At 27.8% G+C, this 26421-nt stretch overlaps 2 protein-coding genes across 2 annotated transcripts; one reads left to right on the top strand and one right to left on the bottom strand.

The window, feature by feature from the left end:
- Positions 1 to 5130: 5130 nt before the first annotated feature.
- On the bottom strand, positions 5131 to 6761 carry LOC136085457 (zinc finger BED domain-containing protein 4-like). The gene is made up of 3 exons (XM_065806766.1): positions 6229 to 6761; positions 5376 to 6119; positions 5131 to 5278 (listed from the first exon to the last, which is right to left on the bottom strand). The coding sequence occupies exons 1-3, from the start codon at positions 6759 to 6761 to the stop codon at positions 5131 to 5133; spliced, it is 1425 nt and encodes a 474-aa protein (XP_065662838.1).
- Positions 6762 to 12645: 5884 nt separating this feature from the next.
- On the top strand, positions 12646 to 26221 carry LOC100213018 (uncharacterized). The gene is made up of 3 exons (XM_065805657.1): positions 12646 to 12957; positions 19507 to 19655; positions 25370 to 26221. Exons 1-3 carry the CDS (start codon positions 12872 to 12874, stop codon positions 26128 to 26130), a joined length of 996 nt encoding a protein of 331 aa, XP_065661729.1. The 5' UTR covers positions 12646 to 12871; the 3' UTR covers positions 26131 to 26221.
- Positions 26222 to 26421: the final 200 nt, after the last annotated feature.

Genomic DNA, 26421 nt, shown 5'->3' with positions numbered 1-26421 from the left:
GTGATAAATGTTGCTTGATTTTGGATACTGTTAAAATGGGGCTCTTTTGTTGTTTTTAAAGCAAAAAAAAATAAACTATTACATATTAGAATTTATACATAATGTTTGCAGCAATTATATGAAAAATTTAAAGCATATTATGCTTTAAATTTTTCATATAATGTTTACAAGCATACTACATATTATGTAGTATGCTTGTAAACGTTTTTTTCTTCTTCCCAATTGTTTTCATACACGTAACGTGTAAAGATTAACCCGAAATCCCTGTAGGTTGTTATTCTAGGACTCAAGCCGGATTACCAGCTTTTGTAAAATAATGGATGTTTTTCTCATCCAGCTAATTGATCACACTTCTAGTGTAAAAATCTAAGTCAGGCCAAAATACATAACTACCATTGATTTAATGTTTGTTTATAAAAAAAATAAGTCTTTTTGATAGCGGAATCATTATGCACTGTTAAGTTGATTTCTGAAGAAACAATAAACGGCTGCGTGAACTCACGAGTGATAAAGCTAATCCACACAAGAACTTTAATTTAAGTTTGCTTTTGCGCTTATATTTTACATTTTATGACACATTTTTATGTTCAAATCAAAAAAGTTTTTAAATTTAATTTTTAATTTACTAACAAGCAATAAAGTTTTAAAATATTTGATGACGGGTGGCAGGCCAGGCTGGCACGGCAGGGTGCTCTGTGATGAAAATATATTCTTCAGCTTTCAAATTATATTTAAGGTGTTATAGTAAAGATTTTAAAAACAAATCTAAATAACTTTAAAGTGTTTAAAGTTATTTAGATTTGTTGAATTTACTGCGTTTTTGGTTCCAGACCAAATGTTCAAGAGACCTTTCAGAAAACTGACGTTCCTTGCATTCATAATTTTTAGTTTTCTATCTGATTCAGGCTTACAAGACAATACATTGTTCTTCCATTTCGTCACAACAAAGAAAGTGAAGCTGAGTAGTTGAAAACTTGATAACTTTTTACTGCTCAAATATTTTAACTGCGCGGCAAATTTTTGGCAACATGGGCTTTGATTCAAGTTAGGATGTTCTATATAAAATATTATATAAAAGACATTTAAAATGCAAATACCGTTAATAGAGTTTTACATTAAATGTCATTGTTGGAGCAACCTAAAAGACATTTAAAATGCAAACACGTTTAGTAGTGTTTTACATAAAATATCATTGTTGTGGCCGGCCCTAACAATTTTGTGCCATAAACGAGTATATTATTGAGAAAGACGTGGAATTAATGGCACAACGGTATAATTAAAGATTAAAGTCATCAACAAAGGGCCTTCGAACTGTGCGAGCACTAACATTCACAATAGGTACAGTTAAATACTAACCTGTGTAATTGTAATCTCTATTTTTTTTACATCCAAACGGAGCATTATGTGGTGGTAACTCTTGACCTTCCACAAGATGTTCCTGGATTGATTCATCTGTTGATTTAATGCGCTGAAAAATATCATGAGCAGTTGTCTTGACCATCTTCAAATGTACAACAATCGCTTGTTTAGACTTGTTGTCTTCAAATGCACAGCAATCATTTGTTTAGACTTGCTGTCTTTGAATAAAATTTGTATCTAAATACCTTCAGCACGTGATTTTGCAACCGTACTCTAAAGTATTCTAAGATTTACCCAAATTCAATATCTTACGTATGCATTAGTTTGTTTATTACTCAACTTACCGTACACAGCTGTTCAATTTACACCACATAGTTGGCTGAATAGCTTGGCAAACTTTAGACAATAACTTGAATGAATCCGAAAGCGATTTTTTCTCTACTAATTATTAGCTGGTTGCATTCTTTCTAATAGTAAAAATGTTATGTAAAACTATTTAAAATGAAAAGCACCGTTTTTTAGACTTTTAAAAATTGCTGAACTTGTCCTGTCCTACCCTATTAAAGTTGTTAGTGAAAAGCTGTAAACAACTTTAAACGTACTTTAAGGCAACAAAACACAGCTAATCAAAGTTAATATATTGGTTCTAAAAAATTACTAATTTGCTAAAAATACTAATGCTAATAAAATAAGTAACAAAAACCAACTAATAAAAGTTACTACATTGGTCGTAAAAAAATACTTATTTAAACAAATGCTAATCTTCACTGCAGATTTTGTTTGTAGCTTGGCCGTAAAGCTTTTCAGAATTTTGGTTGCTAGTAACAACTATAAAGCTATTTCATATAGTGAAAAAACCAATAGCATTTTAACTCGGATATTGTTATGATCATAAGAGTATCCGAAAAATATATATTATAATAAAAAAGTAATTAAAAAAATATATATAATACCCAAAACATAACAAAAAAAGTACAAATACCCCCAAAATAAATATTAACTATTCTCCCGTTTACTTTTATTACTTTTCGTAATGTTCAAAATGCATCAGTGTAAAACAGACTTTAAAAATAAGCTTTCATATGATTTATATGATACTTTATTTTTAAAGTCTGTTTTACACTGATGTATTTTGAACATAAGGAAAAGTATTAAAAGTAAACGGGAAAATAGTTAATATATATTTTTTAATTATGTTTACATGTTAGAATAGCTTTTTGTTTAAATAAATAATTCAAATAAAATAAGTAAAAATCACTGAATGCAAGAAAATCATTGCAATCAATCATTACCATTAAACTCACCAAAGCACATGCTTTGATGAGTTTTTGGTGACGTTTTTATCAAAATGTCAATCTAAGGAATTTAGCTATTTTATCTTTAAACTGCTGGTTTAGATAATAAGTGATCTTATAAAAGTAAAGAAAAAGTTTTAATATAAACTTTAAAGAAATAAACCAAAAAACCTTTCTATTTATTGCACTACTATTAATATTAATAACTATGATGTTATTTGACAAATAAAAACTTATTGTTATTTCAATATGCCGTATTTCTTTACTTTAAAATGCTTTTGAAAAGCAGCGTCGGACTGGCCAGGGAGGTTAGGAGGATTCCCCCGGGGCCCTGCCATGTCTTAAGGTCCTGGGCCTCACTATAAATCAAAATGTACAAGTAAAACACACATAATACAAATTAATAATAACTATTTACTGTTTATATACATCAATTTTGTAAAGACAATATAAAGAATATAATTTATATCTACGTATAAAATAGGAATTATTATCGAATAAAATATGAAATGCTTTATATAATATACAAAGACACGGTAGAAAAGTCTTATATCATTACTTATTTGTGGTAGAGTAAATTATCTTGAGTAAGAGACTGAAAAATTAATGTATTACAAAAAAAATTAAGTTTCGTGATCTTATCGAGTCATGCATATATCACGGCGTTAATTTATGGCTAAAAATCTTTCAGCGCAAATTACTGCGCGACTATCAAAACTAAATGTCGTGTAGACTGGAATATTTTTACGTTTGGTTCAGTCTATACTAAAATATACAGTTAAGTAACCAAGGATCATGGCTTAATTGTTCAAAAGTTGAATGTTTTAATGCGTTAATATATTGAAATAGGAATTATATTTTTGGTTCATGGAAGAATATATGTATTTTTACACATTCTTCGTATTATTTTAATCATAATATGTCTACAAAAGATGCTCGATAAACCACTATGATACCTCTTCTATACACACAGTTTTACATTTGAAATTGATACTTGCATTAATATTTTTCTCTTTAGCTAGAGATTTTGAAAGTTAATAAATATATCTTAAGACATCTCATTTTTTGTTGTAGAAATTGACATTTTTGATTTTCAAAAAGTCTTAAAACCTAAAATAATGAATTAACTTTAAAATCTCTAACTAAATAACACATAAACAATAATAAATAAACAATAACAAATAAAATCTCTAACTAAATAACACACTTAGGACCATTTGCGGAGTTTTTTTATAAATGAAGTAAAAGATAAGTATGATGTTTCTATGTAACTTTTTTTTAACTCTGATGTTTCTATGTAACTTTATTAACTCTGATGTTTCTATGTAACTTTTTGACTAATTTTCAGAAAACTAGCAGCCATTTTTGAAATATATTTTTTTATTATTTGATTAAAAAACAAACAAACTGCTTCTAAGACTTTATCTTGAATGTTAAAATGTAAATGTTATACAATTTTTTTTATTTTTTTGTCACTTGACATTTAAAAAAATTTTTTAAAACATTTTATAGTTGATAAAATATATTTCATAAAAATAATATTTATTAGTATGTATAAATATATATATAAAACAGTATGAAAAAATGTTTACAAATATTAGAGATGGACGATTCCGAAAAATACCGATTCCGATTCTCTGTTGCGATTCCGATTCTTTACCGATTCCGATTCTTTTGCAATTCTTATTATTTTAATTAAAACTGGTAGTTAAATTAATAATTTAACCGTTATATCGTGTTAATTTAATACTTATGCAGATTTTAAAAGTGAAAACACCAGAATTAGTTATTTTGGTACAGGTGAAACAGGACAAAAGACACCAAGGCCCAGGGGCATACCCTTTTTAAAAAAATTGACCTATAAATAGACTTTTTTTTTCGAAATAAGGGAGTGTTCCCCTCTATTTTGAAAACAGTGTCGTCGGCCTTGTGAAATAATAGCAACTAAACAAGTAACATAATATTAAACAATATATATGTTTGTATGGAACTTATTATTATTAAGAAACAAATAATAGTCATAAATAATGGTAAAAGTGATCAGATACACATAATGTTGTCTTTTCAATCAGCTTTTACGTATGATATTAGTACCGTTAGTACTGATAGTTAAGAAACGGGAGGTCTTTGTTCAAAAACACAAGCATTTGCACTCGTTCCGGAGTTAACCGGCTTCTTTTCCGGTCGCAGATAAGACCCGCAGTACAAAACAACCGCTCCGAAAACACTGTTCATAGAGGCGTCCCTAAATATTTCTGTGCTAGTTTTTTCATGTTAAGAAATTTGAATTTCTTCCAGTATTCAAAGACGTCCTCGTGACTTGCAAGTAGAGATTCTTTCAAGTACACTGCTACTTCGTCTGACATTGTGCAATGCGCAGTATAAATCTAAAACATTAAAGCAATTTATAGGCTTGTAATATTTAAAGTACAATACTAATATAAAAGCACAATACTACAGAATTTGTGTTGATTAATTAGTTATATAATGACCAGACAGCACCTGGAGCAGGTGTGGTAGGTTCTTGATTTTCAGCAGCTTTAATTTCATGACCCTCGTCTATGTCGAATGCATTAAACTCGCCAATTAATAAAGTAACAGCTTTCTCAGCCATCGTCCTGCTCCTAAAAATCTTATTTTTAAATCATGGATCAAGTATTGTTGCAAAAGCATATATAGGTTTGTTCTCGCAGCCTCCGTAACGTCGATTTAAAGATTGACACAGAGTCTTTAAAATTTCCGTAGTCCTTGATGCGATCAATTGACATGTTAACTGCATTTATTATTGGGATAACTTCTGATGTGGTCACTTTCGATGAACTTGCAGTAAGCGTGACCTCTTCAAACACTTTTAAAGCAGCAACGAGAGGAACCAAACCATCCCATTCTCCGGTTGACAACTCCTTGTTTTGTCGAGTAGCTTTTGGGAAATGTGGCGTTACCAACAGAATCGCATCTTTTTGTTCAATTAAACGGTTCAGCATGTGGAAGGTGCTATTCCATCTAGTTGGCTCATCTTGAATAATGCTGTGTTTAGGCCGTCCCAGAATCTCCTGAGATTGTCTCAAAAGTTTGTATGACTTAACCAAATGTTTAAAGTGTCCTACTATTCTTCTACAGGTAGCAGCTAGTAAAGATATGCGTTCATTGTTGAGGCAGCCGTCTTTCACAACCAACTGAAGTGTATGGGCAAGACAAGGAATATTTGTAAACTTCCCGACGTCCATAGCAGAAACAATATTTCTGACATTATCTCTTACTAGTACATTGAGTTTTTCAAGTAGTCCCCAACGCTCAAGTGATTCATTCATAAAGTTAACAAGATTGGTTGCGGTGTGGGACTCATAAGGAAAAGGTACCACGTCAAGACAAATGTGAATTTGTTTCATATCTTCTGTGAGGAAATGTGCTGTTAGGCTCATGTAATCATCATTGGCTGTTGAGCTCCACATGTCGGTAGTTATACTAACATGATTAGGTTTTTTTTGCCAAGAACTGAATTTTACTTGATACCTTCTGATAAATGCTAGAAATTTCAATAGTCGAGAAGTATTCTCTGCTTGGTATCGTATACCTTGGCTCCAAAAACTGTAGTAACCTCTTGAAACCAGGATTTTCTACTATACTAACAGGTTGGTTATCTGTGCATATCATTTCAGCAATAAGCCTTGTAATTTTTATTGTCTTCGGATCTGTAGATGTGAGAGGCCTGGTCTTTGCAAACACTTGGTGTATTGTAGGTTGTTTAGTAGATGAAGATCTAGGCTTCATTTTTATAGAAATAATTGTGGAAAAAGAGCTTCTAGTATTGATCTCCGCATCCTCAGACTTAGGGTTGAGACTTGTGAATGCGGATGAGAGTGTAGTAGATCGAGGTTCCCTTGGCATAGGAGTTTCAAAAGCAAGGTTAGGACTGGATTTACAAGATGGTCCTGCGGTAGAGCTATCCTCGCATATATTAAAATCGATAACGCTAGCTTTATCATGTTTCTGATTTTTGATTTCAGATTTATGAAGGTTTTTAAATGCTTTAGCATGTTCGATGTTGTGTATGACTGACAAACTCTGCCACCACCCCTGGATATAACAGTTTTGCAAAAGTTGCATATTGCAGAGTTAGTGTCATTTGAATTGATCACAAAATAGTCCCATACCTCGCTTTTTTTACGTTTTGGCATGATAATGACATTATATATATATATATATATATATATATATATATATATATATATATATATATATATATATATATATATATATATATATATATATATATATATATATATATGTTTATATTCTGAAACTAAAACAGCATTTATAATAATACAAAATAATAATACTAACAATAATAATTATTATAATAAAACAAGCAAATAAGATTTTTATGATAATACTTACCGTCGGTAAATTGATTAAAATTGAAAAAAATAAATCAATTGAAATTTAGAGTATAAACTTTTACTTTTATTTTCAACGTTACTTAACTTCAGCTTGATAATATTAAATGCGAAAGTGAAGATTTAATGTAAATTAAACAAAAAAAAATCTCAATGACAAAGAGTGTATATATTAACTTAAATTATCAAGGGAGTAATAATAAAAGAAGTGAAGTCGTTAAAAAGTCTTAAAAAAGAATTGGAATCGTTAAAAAAAGTTGAGAATCGCGATTCTTACGATTCCTTGAGAATCGGTGGAATCGGGAGAATCGTAATCGTAATCGGCCCATCTCTAATAAATATCTTAACTTGCAACCTGTGACTGGCTACACATCAGTGTTGTCCGTGTTTAACCGAGAAATGCATTCAGATCATTTTATGAAGTAAGTTTATGTTTATTCGACATTAGGATATTTAAACACACACATTTACTTTTTATTTTATTTGGCTGAGGTAAGTTTTATTTTATTTGGCTGAGGTAAGGCTTTGTGAGTAAAAAAAATGCTTGAGAGTTTTTGAAGTTCCATGTTTTATCTTTTTATTATTAGATCTTCATAATTGTTTATATTAATTATCATTTTTACTTTTATGTTTTTGTTTGGTTTTCTGTTTTATTTCGTATTTATGAATATCAAAGTTTTGTTCATTAAATTTTAAAATTGTCTTGATTTTATTCTGCATTTTTTTTTTTTTTTTTGTATACTTGTATTGTAACTTCATTCAATATTTTTATGAAGGATAAATTTTTTATTTAGTTACATTTTATTAACTTATTATTAAGTTATTATTAAGTTGATAAACAAGTTTATTATTGATTACAACAGTTTTATTATTGAAAGACCTCCAAGAATGTAAAGACTGGGTACTACAGTGAATAAAATGTATAAGCGGCTACAAAAAAGTATTTAAGGAATTATAATTAGTATATTCAAACAACTATTTAATTATGTTACATTATATAAGTAATGAACTGATGTGTTTACAAATTTTCTATTTTTACAGATTTAAATGTTTTATATTAATAATTTTTCATACAAATGTTGGTGTATATCTTAAAAAACTGTGTTTCTTTCATTTATATTCATTAATATCCATTTATATGTTGCATGTTTAAAAACAAAAACAATTTGTAGTGTGTTTTTCAAAAGTGATAAACATCTGGTACAAGTTATCAGATATACTTTGTATGAGGTTATAGTAATCTGATACAAGGTATTAGATTATTAAAAACCTTAATGTTTGTGTTAAGGTTATCTAAGTAAAGCCATGATCCAAACAGGAATGCGGAGTCCCAAAAGGACTCCGGATTTGTATGTCACAAAAAGAATACTTCAAGTATTTTGAATTTCAAAATTGGTATCACAGATGTAATGACTTGCAAGGCTGCTCAGGTTTATGGTTTTTTTTATTAAAAAATTTGTGCGCAAACATCAAAAAAAATGTAGGGGAAAGGGAGGTAATTAGTACCGCTGTGCAATTCGTACCAGCGTCATTGTTCTTTTTCTGATTCGTTGAAATTGGCGGAAACACGATAAAATCAAGCCAGCAGATGAAATATGTATACTGACCAAAAAATGGCGGAATCAAACGTTAAAGAAAGAAGGTAAGTCTGTTTCCCTTTTTTACACTGTTTGATGTAATAATTACACTGTCCTACTAGTCGTACCTTGCAGGCGTGGATATACGTAACTTATTTATATTTTTTTTATGGTATTAGCCCATCCATTCTTCTTCATTAATAAATACGTTTTTTTCCGATTCACTTTGCCCATTAAAACACTAAAGTAGAAAACTATGTTTAGTCATAGTCGGGTAAATCGTACCTGTGATGGTGGGGTAAATTGTACCTGTGGTACTAATTACCCGACCTGTGGTACTTTTTAGGCGCTGCAAACATACTTATACGTTGTCAATTTGTTATAGACTACCTGTTATTATATTTTCTTCACATTTCTAAATTAAACATAGTACATAGACTTAAAATTGAAATCAATTAGATTATTAGATTTCAGATTTCACCAATTCCTGCGCATGTCAAGATGTCAGCAAAAAGAAAAAGAAAATAGAAAGCTCACAGATATTAACATCAAGTCCATATAAAAAGCAGCTTTTATTTAACAATACCCCCAAAACTAAGAGAACAACTGACAAAAAGAAATCAAGTCAAAATATAAATAAGAAAAATGTCAAGAAAAATAAATGTACCACTAGTACAAGTAGGTTGAAGGGGCAGCAAAAACAGAATTGCCCAACCTCTAAAGATAACAAAGGGCAGCGTTGGTACTGCTTCATGTGTGATGAGGACATTGAGGAGGATATGATCCAGTGTTTAATTTGTGAAGCATGGGTACATGTTGCATGATCATCATCTGAGTCTCAAAATGGGTCACATGATATATATTTTACAAGTGTAGAATGAACCAGTTATTGTTTTATTTATGACTTATTATTAGTTCTGAGCTTTTTTTTTTTTTTATACCCTTTGGTACTTATTAGCCTCACTAGTGGTACTATTTGAACCTTCTTGTGGGTAATTAGTACCACCTTGTTTACTTTAAGTTTTTATTAGTGTGCTCTTTATTTTAATATTTACATCTTGAAATCATGGTTGTTTGTTTTAGTTTCATCAATGCTTGTTTCTATCTAAAAATAAACTTTTTTCTACATTTAGTTTTATTTTTATTAATTTTTTTCCTTAGGGGGTACTATTTAGCCCCCTTTCCCCTAGAAGCAACGAATTTTTTGGTTTCATTTTATTTCTAAAAATCCTTTTGTATTTTAATTATATCTTGATTTCAGAAATTATATTTGTTCAAATTAATTAATATAATTTTTTAGACTTGGATTTTATTTATATCATTTCAAGATTTTTCATATAATCTTCATAAAAAAGATAAGATATTTAAAATATGAAAATAATTTGTTTCTATTATTTTTTATAAATATTACCTGTTATAAAAATATCAATAAGATGACACTTTAATGTTATGCTTTTTATTTTTTTTTTAATAAATTAAGTTGTAGATATAGATAGCAGTTCAATTGGTTTAAGGTTAAGTTATTATATTGGTTTCAGAATAAATTATTCTATTGGTTTAAGATTAAGTTAAGGTTAGCTATTTAATCCACAACTTATCTAAAGCTAGGCTGTTCAACAAGCTATGAAAGTATAATCTCAAGATATAATTAAAAAATGGTAGGATGAGGTACGTAATAACGTACGTAAATGGTAGGATGAGGTACGTTATTACGTACCTCATCCTACCATTTACGTACGTTATTACGTACCTCATCCTACCATTTTTTAATTATATCTTGAGATTATACTTTCACATTGATAACATAATATCAAATTGACACTTGCAGAAAAAATATTACAAAAATAGGACATTCCAATTATAATTGTACTTCTGAATAAAAATTAATTATTAAAAAACTAAAAATCTATGTGTTAAAATAATTTTTTAAACTTAAAATTTTGTAAAACACTAAAATTAAAAAACCTCCAAAAATAATTTAGAGAAATTATGAAATATAAGTAATCTAATTAGTAAATAAAATAAAGGAAAAATTCTTCTTTGAAAATGCTGCTATGAAAATTGTTGTTTACGTAAATAAATGCTTAGTTTTCTTATAAATAAAATTCAAGTTTAGTGCAAAATGTCTGTACCGATAAAAACCACTCGAAAAAACTTTTGATATTGGTTGGTCTATTAAAATTTAACTGTTATTTTTACATGGTTTCCACTTACTATGACTTTAAGTGTGAAAACACGCGCTAACTGGCAATCGGGAGATTTTTGAACAAAAATTAACGCCGTGTATATTTCATAGGGGCTTAGGGCCTTAAAGAGGAAATAAATGTGCTAGTACAAAGCTATTTTGCAAGTTGTAAGGAGGCCCCCACCTTATGACTATTATTTTATTAAGACATTCAGAATGTTACTATTATTAACGTTTCAATTTTCTACACCCTTATAACAAAAAAGCTATGTGATTAAGAGTTTAACTTATTTATGCTAAATTCTTTGCTACTTTAAAGGCCCCATCTATGTCTCACCGGACCCCAGATAAAAGATATTGTTTACACAGCTATTCTAAAGACTTATAAGTCTTTAGAATTGATAGCTGTGTATCTAATATCTTGTTTATTTCGCGAATACAAAACTGCACATACCGCGTTTTGTAAATAAACAAGTATATAAAGAGTTTAATCTCAAAACGCGGTATGTGAAACTTTTGTTTTTATATCCCAATTTACATAAACTTCTAGTAACTTAGGTAATAACTAATAATAACAAATAATCATATAAAATAACAACTTTAAAAAATAGTTTTTTATATATATAAGCCTAAAAAATTAATATAGTGCAAAATTACATACCGCGTTTTGAAAATAAACTCTTCATTTTCAGTAACGGAAATAATGGGCGTAATCTTTTCATCACTGCGCTATGCTATCTTTTAATATCTCTATCATCAATTAAAATTTCTTTTATAAAATTTAATTTTTTTTTTAAAAAAATGCATTGTGCTTAACAAAAAAAAGATTCCTAATTAAAAACTATTTACGTGAAATTAGTTTAAATCTGAGGGGCTGTTTATATAAATTGTGTAAGTTTGGTTAGTCGGACTGGCCCGGCAAATCTGGCTTATTTAAACGAGAGTTTGCCAGGTTTAGGATTTACTTGTTAAAATTAAACTTGTTTAAAAGATGCGGGCAATAAATACAATTTAATTCGCTTTTGGAACAACTTTTAGTACTGCTTTTGCAATAACTTTGTTTCTGGAAGCAAAGGTTTTGAATTAAGTGATATAATGGTCAATACAGTCATAATAGTCTCTACGATGTTCAAAAATTTGAATTTAGACGCTGACAAAAAAAAAACCTGTATTCTTATGTCAAAAAGACTATAAACTATACAGAGGAAGATGGGGCAAGTTGGTGAACGTTTTGAAAATCTTAAGTTTTTGAAAAACTGTCATTCATGAAGCTATAATATTTTGCCAGTATGAAAATTACACATGTAGAACAACATCCATTAATAATAACCCTAACCGTTACACTATTTTTTTAACATAATAAAAAAACTGCGCATAAATTCACGTTAATTATGTTTAAAAAAAACAAAACAGGTATTGTATTTAAAATACAAGCTATATTTACAATTTTGTTTCTACCAATTTTTTTAAATTTTTTGTTAAGTTAACATATGAGAAGCTTTCTTGCCCCATTCGCAATCTTTCCCCGCTTTCCTCAATACCCAATCAAATTGTAAAACATAAGTTTGAATATTATTACTGTGTGCATTGTTTTAAAATAAGAGTTTGTTTATGTTACAAAGAAATGTAAAAATACAAAGAAACCATTTTATATATTTTATTATACTACTGGTCACGTGATGTAAACAAACAATCTATTTATTTATTCCTGTTTAGCGGGCTAAAAGTCCATATAATCTTAATAACAATATTCATCCCAACGAGGTGAGTAAACTCGGATAATCGAGCAGCCCAATCCATATAAATAAAGCCTTAATCTTTTGGTTGTTGTTGTTGTTGCTTTTTTTTCTTTCTTAAATTTAAATTTTTATTTAAATTATCCTACCATTGATATACTCTACTAGCTCATTGGCACGAACAGAATTATGTGGGTTATTATCATCAAATACACCAATTAAAGATTAATTCAATACGAGGCATATACTTGTGTTGTTGTAGCCTCGTAACTATTTTTTTAGTTTATTTATCGCAAAGTTAAAGTGTTACTGTTTTTTTAACATGATCACACGAATGAGAAAAAACGGAAGGACAGAATCCAAACTAGGAGTAATTGATCACGCAAAAAAAGCTATTGAAACTTGCAAGTATAATTTTTTTATACGATTTTATTTTCTAGTTGTTTCTTTAAAGAGTTTTTATTTCTAAAAAATTTAATTTTTAAGATTTTTGTTCTCATGTTTTGTTTCTTTTTATTATAATTTTTTATTCTTATTTATAAATTTTTAAATTACGAATTTATAAATTATTATATAATTTATAATTTATTATTTATAATAATATATGTTATTATATATATTTTTCTTTATATTAATAATTTTGTTCTATATACCTTTAATGGTTTGTTCTATATAACCTTAATTATATTTTGTGTTTTTAACTTAGCTTTGTACAAAAATGTAAACCTAAATATGGCATGCTACGTTTAGTTTCTTAACAGTTAATAGAAAACACTGTCATTTGGCGGTGCAAAATTAAGTTATTGTAAGATTGGTGGAGCAATTGGTAGCGTAAAATTGAATTATAATTATAAAAATTTATGTCATATATTTTTATTTATTTATTTTATTTTTATTTATTAGTTTAATAAAAAATCAGCAAAATCTTTAATACCACCAAACTAAAAAATAATGAAGTTACAAGTATTAAAATGTTTACATAAACTTAAAGAATCAAATTGCGTAAAAAAAAGCGTAAGGTTACGACGATAATCGCTAATAAAATTGCGACCGTTAGTAAATAGCAATAACAATTGTTAATAAAAAAAATCTAATCGTGGTTTTAAAACGCGTGCATAAAATAGACATCAAAAGTATAGTGTGTCGTGATTCACACTATGCTTAACTTGGACGATATTTCGTTTGACTTTTTTTGCCCGTGAACTTTGGGAAGTCAGACGAGAAAACTTTGGTTTTAGCGCTAATGCATTTTATAATCTACCGGAACAAATACGTTCCAGCGGCTTTACTTTGTTGTTATAAAAAAAAAACAATGGAATATTGTGTTAGGGGGTTTTTATTGTTTATTTTCTCGTCTTTAAAAAATTTTTAAATTAAAAGGTTTTTTACAGTTGCGTTATAATATAAAAAAGGTGTTTTAGAGTAAGAAATAAATTAAATATCTTTTTGTTCGTATATTTCCATTTAACTTTTTACAAAAGTAGTTTAGTATCCTTTACTCATTAAATAAGTGTAATATATTTTTTCTGCATGATTTTTTAGGCAGAAATAGGCGTTTGCTTACATATTTAAGCAAATGAACATTTCCTAAAGATTTTCCTATTTTAACCTTTTAATTTTTTTTTACAAAATTAGGTTATAGTTCCTAAATAAAACAAGATTATTTAAAATTTTTCAATATTTTTTTTTTAAAAGAAAATTTTAGGGTTATAAAAACACATGGTTTTGATAAATTTTTGAATTGTTTATGATAAAATTTAATGATTTACTAAATTGATTAAAAATCAAATAAAGTCAAAAAAAAGTTTTTTCATTATAGGTTTTTCTTGTTTAATTCAGTCCGTAAAGATTAATGGATTGAATCATGTTACTACAGAGGAAGCAAGTTTTTTATTTGATACAAATTTTATGCAACAAATAGACTTTTTATAAGTAAAAAAGTATTCTGGCTACCTCTGTAGTAAGATACTTCAGTTCATTTTTACGAGTGTAAACTGTATAGAGAATCGACTCAGATTATTTTCCAAAAACCGTTGTTATTTGTAGTTATGAAAAAAAAAGATATAATAAATAAACTTGCTTTAGTATTCGATAAAGAAAAATATTGGTTTACAACTCTTTATTACCGATAAACTAAATTAATACGGAAAAAGGAGAAAGCTATGGTTTTCTAAATAATAGATTCTTTTTTAAGTATGCACAAAAATAGATATATGATGTTCTGTGTAAAAATTATTTCAAAATATATAATGGTTCTTGGATTATTAATCTATTTCCTTTTTGAGTAGGAGTGCGACGTATAGTGCGACTGTGAAATTTTATTTATAATAACATAAAAAGTTATTAATATATCTTTTGTGCTTATTAAAATAATTAATCATTATTAGACATTTAGTTCATTAGGCATACCATAGTTAACTACTGATGAATCCTAATTACGGGAATTTTAATAAAACATAGTAATTTAGTTATTATTTGAAATTTTTTTTTTCTTATTCTTTTTGAATAAATAAAAATGAGAATAATCCAAATAAAACAATGTAAAAAATTATAGTATTTTATAGCAATCGATTTAAATATCTATCATTTCAAAATTAACGAAAAATAGACTAAAATAACTTAGGTTTAAAATAACTTAGGTTTAAAATGTTCAAATTAAAAAGCTATAAACACTATTTTGAGTAAAATTTAATTCTGATTAATAAAATACAAAAAAAATTTGAGTTATTTACATGAAAGAAATTGAATTAAACCAAAAAGGACCAAAAAATGAAAATTCCGGAAACAGATAATCTCGTTTTTTGCGTGTACTGAATGCGTGTAATGCGAGTAATGAATGGTTTATTTTTTCAACATAAATTAATATTGATATTGTAGCTTGAAATAAAACAACTGCTATATCTATTCAAAAAGAAGAAAGTGGAAAGAAAATAGAAGAAGAAAAAATTTCTTTTTTTTCTATTTTAAACACATCGGTATTTAAATCCGCCTAATTTTTAAGTTTATTAAAAATGATATTAAAACTATTTTAAATAAATTAATTTTATTTTAAACAGTTCGAGCGATTCGTTTGATTTTTAGTGAAGTATTTCCATATTTAACCATTTTTACGTTGTTACAACTATTTTCGAAAATAACTTTTTATTAAAGCGTTTCTGTCTTTCTTATATTCTAACGTTAGGACATTTAGTTAGTTAGAACATTTATTTAGTTGATTAATTTAAGAATTTTATTTATCATTAAAAAAAGTACAAATCAACAATGCTGTTTTAAATGATTAATGGCGTTTCAAATCATAATGTTGCGAGCCTAATTCATAGCCGACGACACGGGTTCGAAGTTGGGGGACATAATAGTCAATTTATAAAAAAAGTCAATTTTTGAGAAAACTTATAAACTAATGAAATAAGTTTTTTTTATTATATCACTTGTAAACTGATTATATATAAAATTGAAATTTTATTTAACTAAATTTTTTTGCAAAAAATTTAGTAAAAGAAATTTTGTAAAAGAAATTTAAAAGACAAACCTAATTTTACATAAAGATATAAAATTAGGTTTGTCTGTTAATTTTTTGTCAGCCTTTTTTTTTGGTTTGTTGATATTACATAAATATAATCTCCAACATAAGATGCCAAGGTAATCCTTTCTACGTAAATCTCATATGACAATTTCATTCATTAAAAATTTATTATTTTACATACTGATTGTAAATTTCTTTAATTTTTTTATATTAATTCAAAGAACAAATATCAAAAAATAAAATTCCTTTTTTCTTTTTGTAGAGTATAGACCAATAGAAATGATTAAGACTATATTTTCAATATTGCAAACGACGACCTAAAAAGCGACGTTTGTCTAAACAACGTCTTTAGTTTTGACGTGCTTGAAAGGTTATACTAGTGTATTGTCAGTGTAATAATTTAAACAATAGTTTAAACTAACAATACAATAGTATATACTATATTGTATATTATTGAAAAATTTCTATCTTTTGATAAATAATGTTATTTTTATTTATCAAGAGGTTAAAAATGAAAAAATAAATAAATAAAAATTATTTTTAATGAAATAAAATCATAATTTCCTTTTCTTTTTTAAAGTTTTCATTTTAGACTCTTTTTAACTACATATATACTTATAACGTATGAAACGTACAAAAATTAGTTTATATATCTTTGGATTGATATACATTTTTTAAACTTCTTTTGTAATGAAATATATTTCTTTATTTGAGTTTGGCTGTTTTGTACGATTCTAAAGACACTTTTAAGTATTTCACATTTATTTCGATTCAATTTTTACACTCGAATATTTTTACATTTGAATATCTAAAAATTACCTTTTTTCTCTCCCTATGAAAAATTTATTACTTTAATACCAAATTAAAAAATAATAACAAAACTAACTTAATGAAAAATGACACGCGTGATAATTGGAGTGAAATAGTTTAAATAGCATGTAATTATCTATAAGAATACCAAAATGAGTCCAGTAAGTTTGCGAAAAACAAAATTTGCGTATTTTTTTTAAGCGATACAACGACAAAAGATTTTATAGATTTTAAGATCTTAAATTATTGCGAATTTGCTTAATTGATAAATGGTTTATACTTTTCAGACAGTATTTTTATCTTCTTTTAGAATCTGGTTTAAAAAAATATTTGGAATTAAACTTTTTGAATAGTATTGTTTTCAGTAAAACGATTTTTGTGGGGCATATCTGAATATATTATTACCATTTTGTGATGCTGTTTACAGTTTGATGATTTTTTTTTAATCTAAAATATAATTTTTCTTATTTAGAAAAATAATTTTAGTAGTAAATTCAAAGAAATTATTATTTTTATAACTTAATTTCGATTATTAATAGTGTTTAATGTAAACAATGATGGTTAGAAATTATATAAAAAATATAATCATCCAAAATGGCATGAAATGCAGTTTTAGCTGTGAGTAGTAAGGAACTTAGAACTAGAAAAGCTGCTGATACATATGGCATATTTAAGTTTGCCCTACATTGGCATATTGCTAATAAGCCAGCTCATCAAAAATGTTGCCAAATAGTTTCAGGATACTTTTTGTGTGATTTATGTAATCCATAATATTTTTTGCTTAATTTCAAATTTCGTATTAGTTATCAATTTAAAAATATATATGTTCGAGTAGAGCGGAGGTATTTTATAATAAGACACAAAGAAAAAAAAAAATTATTTTAGCTGTTATTATTTTTTTTTTGGTGTAGGGTGTAAGGGGGTATAGTTTCTATGGGTATGTTACTTTTTTGAAGATTTAATGTCTGAACATATTTAGACGATAGATAGCTATCATTTTTCATCATTTTTAAAGCTTTAAAATTGACGAGTAACTGCTGCTTTTTAACTGTCTCGGTTTGCCCCACCCACTTGAAAAATGTAAAATTTTGCTTGTCTAGAGTTTCGTTACTTTAACTGTTGTAACTTATTTTTAGAAATTTTTTTTTGTTTTTTCATTTTCTTATATCAATGAATTTTAGGAAATTTATAAAAAGCAGTGTTAACTATGATTAATTTATCCGCAACTAGCATTTGTTTCTAAACTGTCCCTATATGCCCCGTTCTACCCTGTGGTGTCAAAAGTTCTATTCTTGCTTCTCTTTTGTTTCTAATATATATAAACAACCTTCCAATTGTTTTTCTAAACAACTTGATGATATGATGCTATTATAAAGCACAAACTTATTCTACTCTTCAACAAGCAACAAGGATCTGTTTGAAAGTGTAAAAGAAAAACTTCAAAAACTAAATAAATGATTTGTGTGTGTGCGCGTATGTGCGTGCGTGCGTGTGTGTGTGTGTGTGTGTGTGTGTGTGTGTGTGTGTGTGTGTGTGTGATTATTATTGTGCTCCTAGAAGTCCTAACGATCTTTTCACAGATCATTAGAAAGTTTATGCCTCCTTCCTTGCCAATGTTACTTATTGGATTGGAGCTGGCGTTGAACCTTGAACCTCTTGGTTCTGAGCCAAAACCCTGCGCAACATACTAATTTTAACATAAACAAGTTATCATTAAACATAGAAACGAAAATAATACACATTGTTTTGTTTAAAGCAGCAGAAAAGTGCACTACCAACAATTTTACCTTTGTCAAAAATAGAAAATGAAACCATTAAAAGATCGTTAGAAACAAAGTTTTTCGGAGTTGCTATTGATAAAAATATTCCTTGATAAGCTCATCAAAATATATTAAACAATAAAATACCAAAAAAATAGGTCTACTTTATAAGGTAAGACCGATGTCATCTCAAAAAACTTAAAATTCATATATTTCTTTTTATACATTAACTCGTGTACGCGAACACAGCTTGGCAGCGAAAGATCCAGGGGTGGGGAGGGGATGGGGGTATGCACCCCCACCACTACAACCAAAAACTCCTGTTTTTATCATTGCAGCTACTCATAAATAAAAGTTAAAAGTTTCATATTGACGTCAAAAACCCGCTTTGAGATTAATTTACCATAAAGACAAATTTACGCATGCTGAACCCCTGTTCAAAGCAATGAATACTCAATAAGTATTGAGTACATTCATTGTACTCAATATTTATCCAATTAACTTATACCAAAGTATGTTATATACTAAATAAACAGTGTTTATGCTAAAATATAAAGTAGGTCAGGGACCGCATCATTTTCTAATTAACGTTTTTAAAAAAAAATTAATAAATATAACACAAAATAAATATAAAACTTTACTTTACAAACTTTACTACTTTTTTCAAAAAACTAAATTGCTGATAACAGGCTAAAAAAAAGAAAACAATACAAACAAAATTTAGATATAAGGTACTTGATGTCGAACGTATATTTATTCGCTTTATATATATCTATATGTATTAAATATATATAATAATTAAGCAAATAATAATCATTAAAAAAAGTTGGTATTTAAAGACGTTACCTATTTTTTTGCCATTAGAATCAAGGGAGTGTTTATAAGTGATCAATCGCTTGTAGATAATCGAAGACGTAAGCAAGGTGTTGTTGAGGACCATCCTTTGTTTATTATAGACACTGAGCAGCAATGCAAGCTAAAGAGACTCAGCTGGCTTAAAAGATGCAACAAAGGTATTTATTTAATTAACTTGATAGTTTAAATAATTAAAAAATATGACTCTTGTTTTGAACTTTGGTTGTCAATTACACTTAGAATTGTACCATTGGTAATCTTGTTGTTACTGTTAAACTTGTTTGTTTCAGTTTCCTGATTACCAATTTCAGTTTTGCCTGATTACCGCTCATGTTAGTGTTTTTAATAGAACGTATTCAATTTCAAAAAAAGATTAATGAAAAAGTTAACAAACACAACATACCATATATTATTATAAATATTAGGAGCAGTCTCATAGTCAAAACAGAGTCTACTTTTTTACATTGTACTAAGTCATTACAGACATTAAATGTCATTGGTCAAAATTTTTAATTCTGTAAATCATAATAAAATAAAAAAATCTGAGCAGTATGCAATAAAAAAAAAAGAAGCTTATTTTGTTTTAAAAGTTATTTGACCAATAGAATTATGACGTATTCGTATGCCGTAACTTATGTGGTTCCCTAAGGCTCTATTTTATGATTGTTGTTGTTTCTAGTATACATTAATGATTTAAATTCAGCAATAAACTTAATAACTTATATTCTTTTTGCAGATGTCTCTTTTTTATTCCCAAAGGGATATTAAAACTCTTTTTAAATTAACTAACAATCAATTGAGTAAAAATAATGAGTTGTTTTAAGTAAACAAATTTTCACTAAATGCAGATAAAACCCAACTTATCCTATTTCATTAAATAAGTAATTTGGAAAATATTTTCATTAAATTTTCAGACCTAATAAACAATAACATTTATATTAAAAGAGAAACGTCAGTAAACTTTTTAGGTGTATTCTTATTTTAACATTTACGTCGAAGTGTACATAAATAATATTGAAAGTTTTATATAAAAAAATATTGGAATGGTATGTGACACTAAAGGGGCGGATGCAGCGTTTTTTGATGTTTGATTCAGCTAAGTTCCAGTCTCCAAATATTTGTATGTCTATACTTATATTAAATAAGGATGTTTTTCAAAAGTTTGCTATGATTGGAGCCTGGGAACAAAAAAGCCCCATAATTTTTTGCCACACCTGACCTAAACGTAAGAGCAAATAGTTGATAAAACATTTTTTTTACTATTCTTAACCAAGTTTATATTTATCGGTAAATTTTTAATTTTGAAAAATAATCTCTTAGCGTTCAACAATTATGGCTTTATAAAATTTGTAACCCTCTTGTTTCTCAACTTGTGTCTCAAATTGAGGGGGTTCAAACTTTTTATGGTCAAGATTATTGTATAAATTTTAAAATTTATTGATGATTCTAAATTTTAAAATTTATCGGTGAATGTAAAATCTCAAACATTAAAAAATTTATGGATAATGCTATCAGGAGCTGAATGGCAAATTTTTATTTTAATATGCACGAAAATCAGTTAACGAACTGAACTATGATTTGAAATAAATAAATGAGGATTTGTGCAGACTGTCTTGTGGAATACTGCACAAGATATTGACAAAAAAATATATATCTAGAAATTGAACATCTACATCTATTAGCCTGCACTAAACCATTTTTAAACAAGAAATCTCTAAAAAGTTTGTATTTCTCTTTTATTCTTATTGTAATATTGCATGTAAATCATATAAAGTAAAAAATCATATATAAAAGGTTGTACAGTAAACAAAACTCGCGCATAGTATTTTTTGGAGCTGATGGAACTGTGCTTTCTAATACCTATAATTTCTTTCGAATCACACGTTTAAATATAAATATTTAAATGTGTTACTTTGAAGGGGAAAATTTTCAAGTAAAAGTTTTTTCTATTCACTCTAAACTTCAACACACATTCGCCTTAAACTTCTTATGTTTTATTAGTTTATAGTTTTTATTTATTGACAATTCAAGCGTTGCAATGTGCTGCAACGTTATTGTGATGCTGTTGCAATGTGGTACCCATTAAAAATAAAAAATAAAACACTTTTTACAAACTCTGTGGAAATTTTTTTTTTGAGCTGGTTTTATTTGTAAATAGACAGTTTAAACAAATTTAATAAATAAAATTAGTAAAAATTTCTCAATTTTTAGTTGCAACTGCAAAATATGTAAGTATTTGTAGCAAATATTAGTTGCTTCTTCATGTATTAACACTTATCTGAAAAAATGATATGATATGTACGATATTTATAAACCATGACTTTATGAAAATGGGGCTTCATAATAAAACAAAGTTATGTCGTCTACCTGCTCTAGCCACTTATTTTATTGACATTGATTCTATAGAGTTTTAAAAACTTTATTTTTTCAAACTGGCGCAAACTAAAAGCTTCACAAATTAAGGTAACAATTATCGGGCCAAATTGCTGTCCTCATTGATACGAACGTTGATAGCTAGTCACGACCCAATTTCTCATTTTTTATATTTAGAATATATTTGTATTTAGAATATTAAAGAATAAACTATTTTTCTTAAAAAAGAACGATAAATAAAATTTTTGTGTTGTCAGAAAATTTAAAAACAGAACATTTTTACGCTTTCCAAACACGATACCGGAACACCTAAAATACCATACCAGAACACCGAAAACACCTTAGCTCTAAACACCATACCAGAAAAAAACACAAGTATGCTAATCACTTTTCTTCGGTTTTTTGTTTTAAATCAAAATTAAAATCGAAAATAGTAATGTAAATGTTATAAATATTATAACCATATATGGTCCACATCTAATCTATCCCGATAATCGCGTGTGGCTAATACGTGTGGCACAAATATATTGTGTCTAATACATTTTTTTTTCTATTTTGGTTTAATTTATTTCAATTTAACTTTTATTTATTTTGATTAAAGTTGAGAATTTTACTATTGACGTCGCAATACAAAAGTTGCTAAATGTATAAGTTTGCTAATTTTTACTGAAATTTAAAGCTTCTTTTGATATTCTAAAATAAATTTTAAGAGTATTTTAATTTTAAAGAATTTCTAGGTACCTTATTTATATTTATTGCATGAAATTTTCCGTCCATGAAAGTTCATTTAAGAAGAAAATTTGATGTGAGCCACTTGTGTCATTAAATGATAGGCACAGTCAACTGGTGTAATTGTGGATCATACATAGCTAAAGTAACTATACCTTATAGGTGGTACCCCAAATGGTCCGCATGGGCATAAATACCATAAATGTAAACAGCCTACATCTACCCCATACCATAAATCAAGTGTGCCTATCATATAATGAATGGATCAAATTTTTGTGTCACGCAATGCTGCACATCTTGAACATTGTCAGGGAGAGCAATCCATTTTGTAACAATGTGTTTGTTGAAGAGGTTATTTTGGACAAAAAATTAATTTTTTGTTTGATGTGTACATGTGCGATAATCATATAACGGAGGAGTGCTAGGTAGGCTACTGTTTAGCGCACCTAATTTTTTTAGTTATAAAGCTTTAGCTTGTATGAGACTTTTGTGCATAACAATGAACTTGTTCTAATGCATTGTTATCTTTCTGGAGACGAGGTTCTATGCGGTAATGACAAATCGGAAATAGGGGCGTACATAAGTGATGTAAAACTTTTTCCATAGCATTTCATCTTTGCTTAAAAAGGTATGCTTTAGTATATCTCAACTTTGAAAACTCTAATGAGATATTGGGTTTTGAATTCAAGATCATTAGAAGTGTGGATGATAAGCTCTTTTTTTTAGAAGCTTAATTCTTTTTGCATTGCCTTATCAATTGTGCTGGGTCAAAGAGAAAGTGTTGTTGAAGGTGGGTTGTTGTTTAAAGTGCATGACTTGATATTTAGTTCTACTATCCAAATTTGAGTCCACTTTATAATGATGTCCAATTATACTTGGGCTTTATCTTTCTGGCTAATACCTGTGCTGAGAACTTTGGTATTTTCAGTGTACATTTTGCAAAAGCTTTTGTTACTGTAATAAGCTTTGTGAAATTTTACTCATGACTTGTTCCCATTTGAACAACGTGTCACCAGGTATGACGCTCTGTTAAGAAAGACTTTAATCTAATTTAAAAGATTAATTCTAATACCATACATCACTAGTTTATGGACTTGTCTTATATGCGGGACCTTATCGAAGGCTTCAGTGAATTCGAAGAAAAATGTATAGACTGAGAGTTTTAGAGTTTTATGAGATATGATTTTTTATTTACGAAACCACTTTGACATTCTGAGAGGAGTTTTTTCGTTATTTTATCATTAACTATTTTCTATATTATCTTGCAAGGGACAGATGTAATTGAGATTGATCTGTAGTCTGTTTTAGAGCCGCTCGTTAAGATAGGGGTGAATTTTTTAAGAGCCTTGATTTTGGCAAATGTTACTCCTCTCACAGAGTTCAAGGTTCAGCGTTAAGCTCAAATCTGGGAAGATATCGTATGCTTTTTTAGTCGAATAGACAGATTTGAACTGTTTGTTAAGGATTTCGGCAAAGGAGGTTCTACCAATATTGATTTGATCAGAAGGTGATCGAATCAATATAATTTGGTTTGTTATTTTGCATTTTCTATTTATGTAGGCAAAAAGATGTTTGGGGTTTGTCATTGCAAAGGTTATGTTCGAAAAACTTAATTGGGTTGCGTGTATTTTTTTTTCTGAATAGGTTTTGGAAAAATAGAGTATATTCTGATATGAGTAGTTATTTTCTATTTTATATGTAGATTAATAAACCAGAGATTCTTTTTGCTTTTGAATAGGATGAAAATTTAACTAATTAATTGTATTGAAGACGAATTTGGTGTTATTAATGTGCAGGGAATTTATAGAGACGTTTGATAGTTAATTTTTGAAGTGTTGTGTGCAATGAATTTGTGATGCTTAGAGGAGGTTTGTGCACAATTTCTCTGGTTCGGTCCGGTGATCGGTGATAAAAGTTTAGTGGCTACAAAATTGAGTGTATGATTTAATAGATCATTTTTTCGGGTGAATGAAGGGATCAAAGACATATTGATGTAGATGTAAACTAATCACATCAATAAAATTTTGAATGTTTATAAAATATTTATTTAACATTCTTTAAATATTTATCAAAAATTACATTTATTATAAAAATTTATCAAGCCTTTATCTTATCAATAAATCATCATTAAACATATTTGTTGTTTATCTATTAAAAAGTTCAATGCTTTGTTTGATTTTGCAATATATAAATGCTTTTAAGTATTAAAATTGTAAGAGCAACCGAGATTGCATTTATTAATCAAGCTGACATTTTTTTTTTAGTTGTATTCACAATAAGGGATAAGCCTACTTAACAATATTGTGTTAAGTTGGCTTACCCCTTAATTTAAATACCTCTAAATTAATAACTGTATAGGTATAGAGATCCAAGTTGCGCCTAACAATTTATCATGCGTGTTAATTTCGTCAATTTTTAATGGAACTTGGCCCGTGCAAGACTAAAATTAATGTTAAGACTTGGATTCTAATAAACCTAAAAAAGAGTTTTTTTAAGTATTTAAAAGTTGAATGTTCTATAAATTAAAAAAAGAAAAATTTTCCTTCGGAATCACTTCATAGTTTTGTGTCGGTTTCAAAATTTTTTGATGTTACGATGTGTTTTTACAATACATTAGAAAAAAAACATTGCATCATAGTTGCGGTCAGATTTGTTTTTGTTCAATTATAAACCATAAAAATTGTGCCAAAATGTTATTGTCTGAAATTACTATAGTTTTTAATTTTTTAGCTAGATTGCTACTTTTATATACGTTCATCTTTTTTTATAGAATCAAAAGTTGAATTCAATTTCCAAACGAGAGAGTTAAGTGCAACAGAATCGACTAACTTGCTGCAAAGGAACTCTGAAAACCTTGATGAGCGAGTAAAAGAAAATAAAATAACTTCTAGCAGAACTATATCAAGTCCTATTTTGCCTCGCTTTTTTAAAACTTTTATAAAAGAACTTGAGGCATTAGAAGAATATAATACATTGAATAAAGACCCTTTAATAAAGATTAAAAATAGTTTATTAAGCAACCAAATAACAGACCAAAGTAGTTGTACACCTTTAATGATTGGATTAGAGTTTAACAAAGCCAATGATACTGATTTATTACAATATCCACAACTAAAAAGTAACAGTGGTATGAATACTGCAAACTTAAATGTTCCAATAAAATTTGCTTATAAAAGATGTTTATTAAACAATAGTGAAATTCCCAAAATAAACTCTACACTATCACCAGATTTATCATTACGTATAATTATACGAAAAAGCTATACAAACAGCCCTAAGTTACCAAACGAAAGACAATCCGTTCCATTAAACTTTATACCTGGAGTTAAAGACGCTAAAAATTTAAAAAAAATTAGAAAGACAAAATTACTCCGTAACTCCTTAAACTTTGTTGAACACGTGACGTTTTGCTTTCAAGGTATAAGCTTTCAAATTAATAAAGACGAGTCAAAAACATTTAAAGCGCTGGCACATGCTGCTTGCATGGGACTAGCTATCCCAGCACCTTCGACTCATGCTTGTAACCAATGATTCATTTGTAAAGAGGTTTAACTTAAAAAATAACTTTTACTTTATATTACTTTAATTAAATTTATAATAAATATTTATATAATAAAATAAACCTTAAAATTTAATCTCTGTTGACGATGAATAGTTTTTTATAAAAAGTTATATCTACAACTGAAAATTAAAAAGTAAATGAACTAAAAGCATTAAATAATTTTTATTTAATGTTTTACCTAAGTGGTTAAAAATTTAACTTTAAAAAGTATTTAAAGCGGGGGAAGAAATGAATTTTGGCTAGTTTTTTATTATTATATA

The sequence above is a fragment of the Hydra vulgaris genome, chromosome 09 (genome assembly GCF_038396675.1).
Source record: "Hydra vulgaris chromosome 09, alternate assembly HydraT2T_AEP".
NCBI lineage: Eukaryota > Metazoa > Cnidaria > Hydrozoa > Anthoathecata > Hydridae > Hydra > Hydra vulgaris.
Note: the sequence above shows the minus strand (reverse complement) of the source record. Positions and strands in the feature narration are given on the sequence as shown.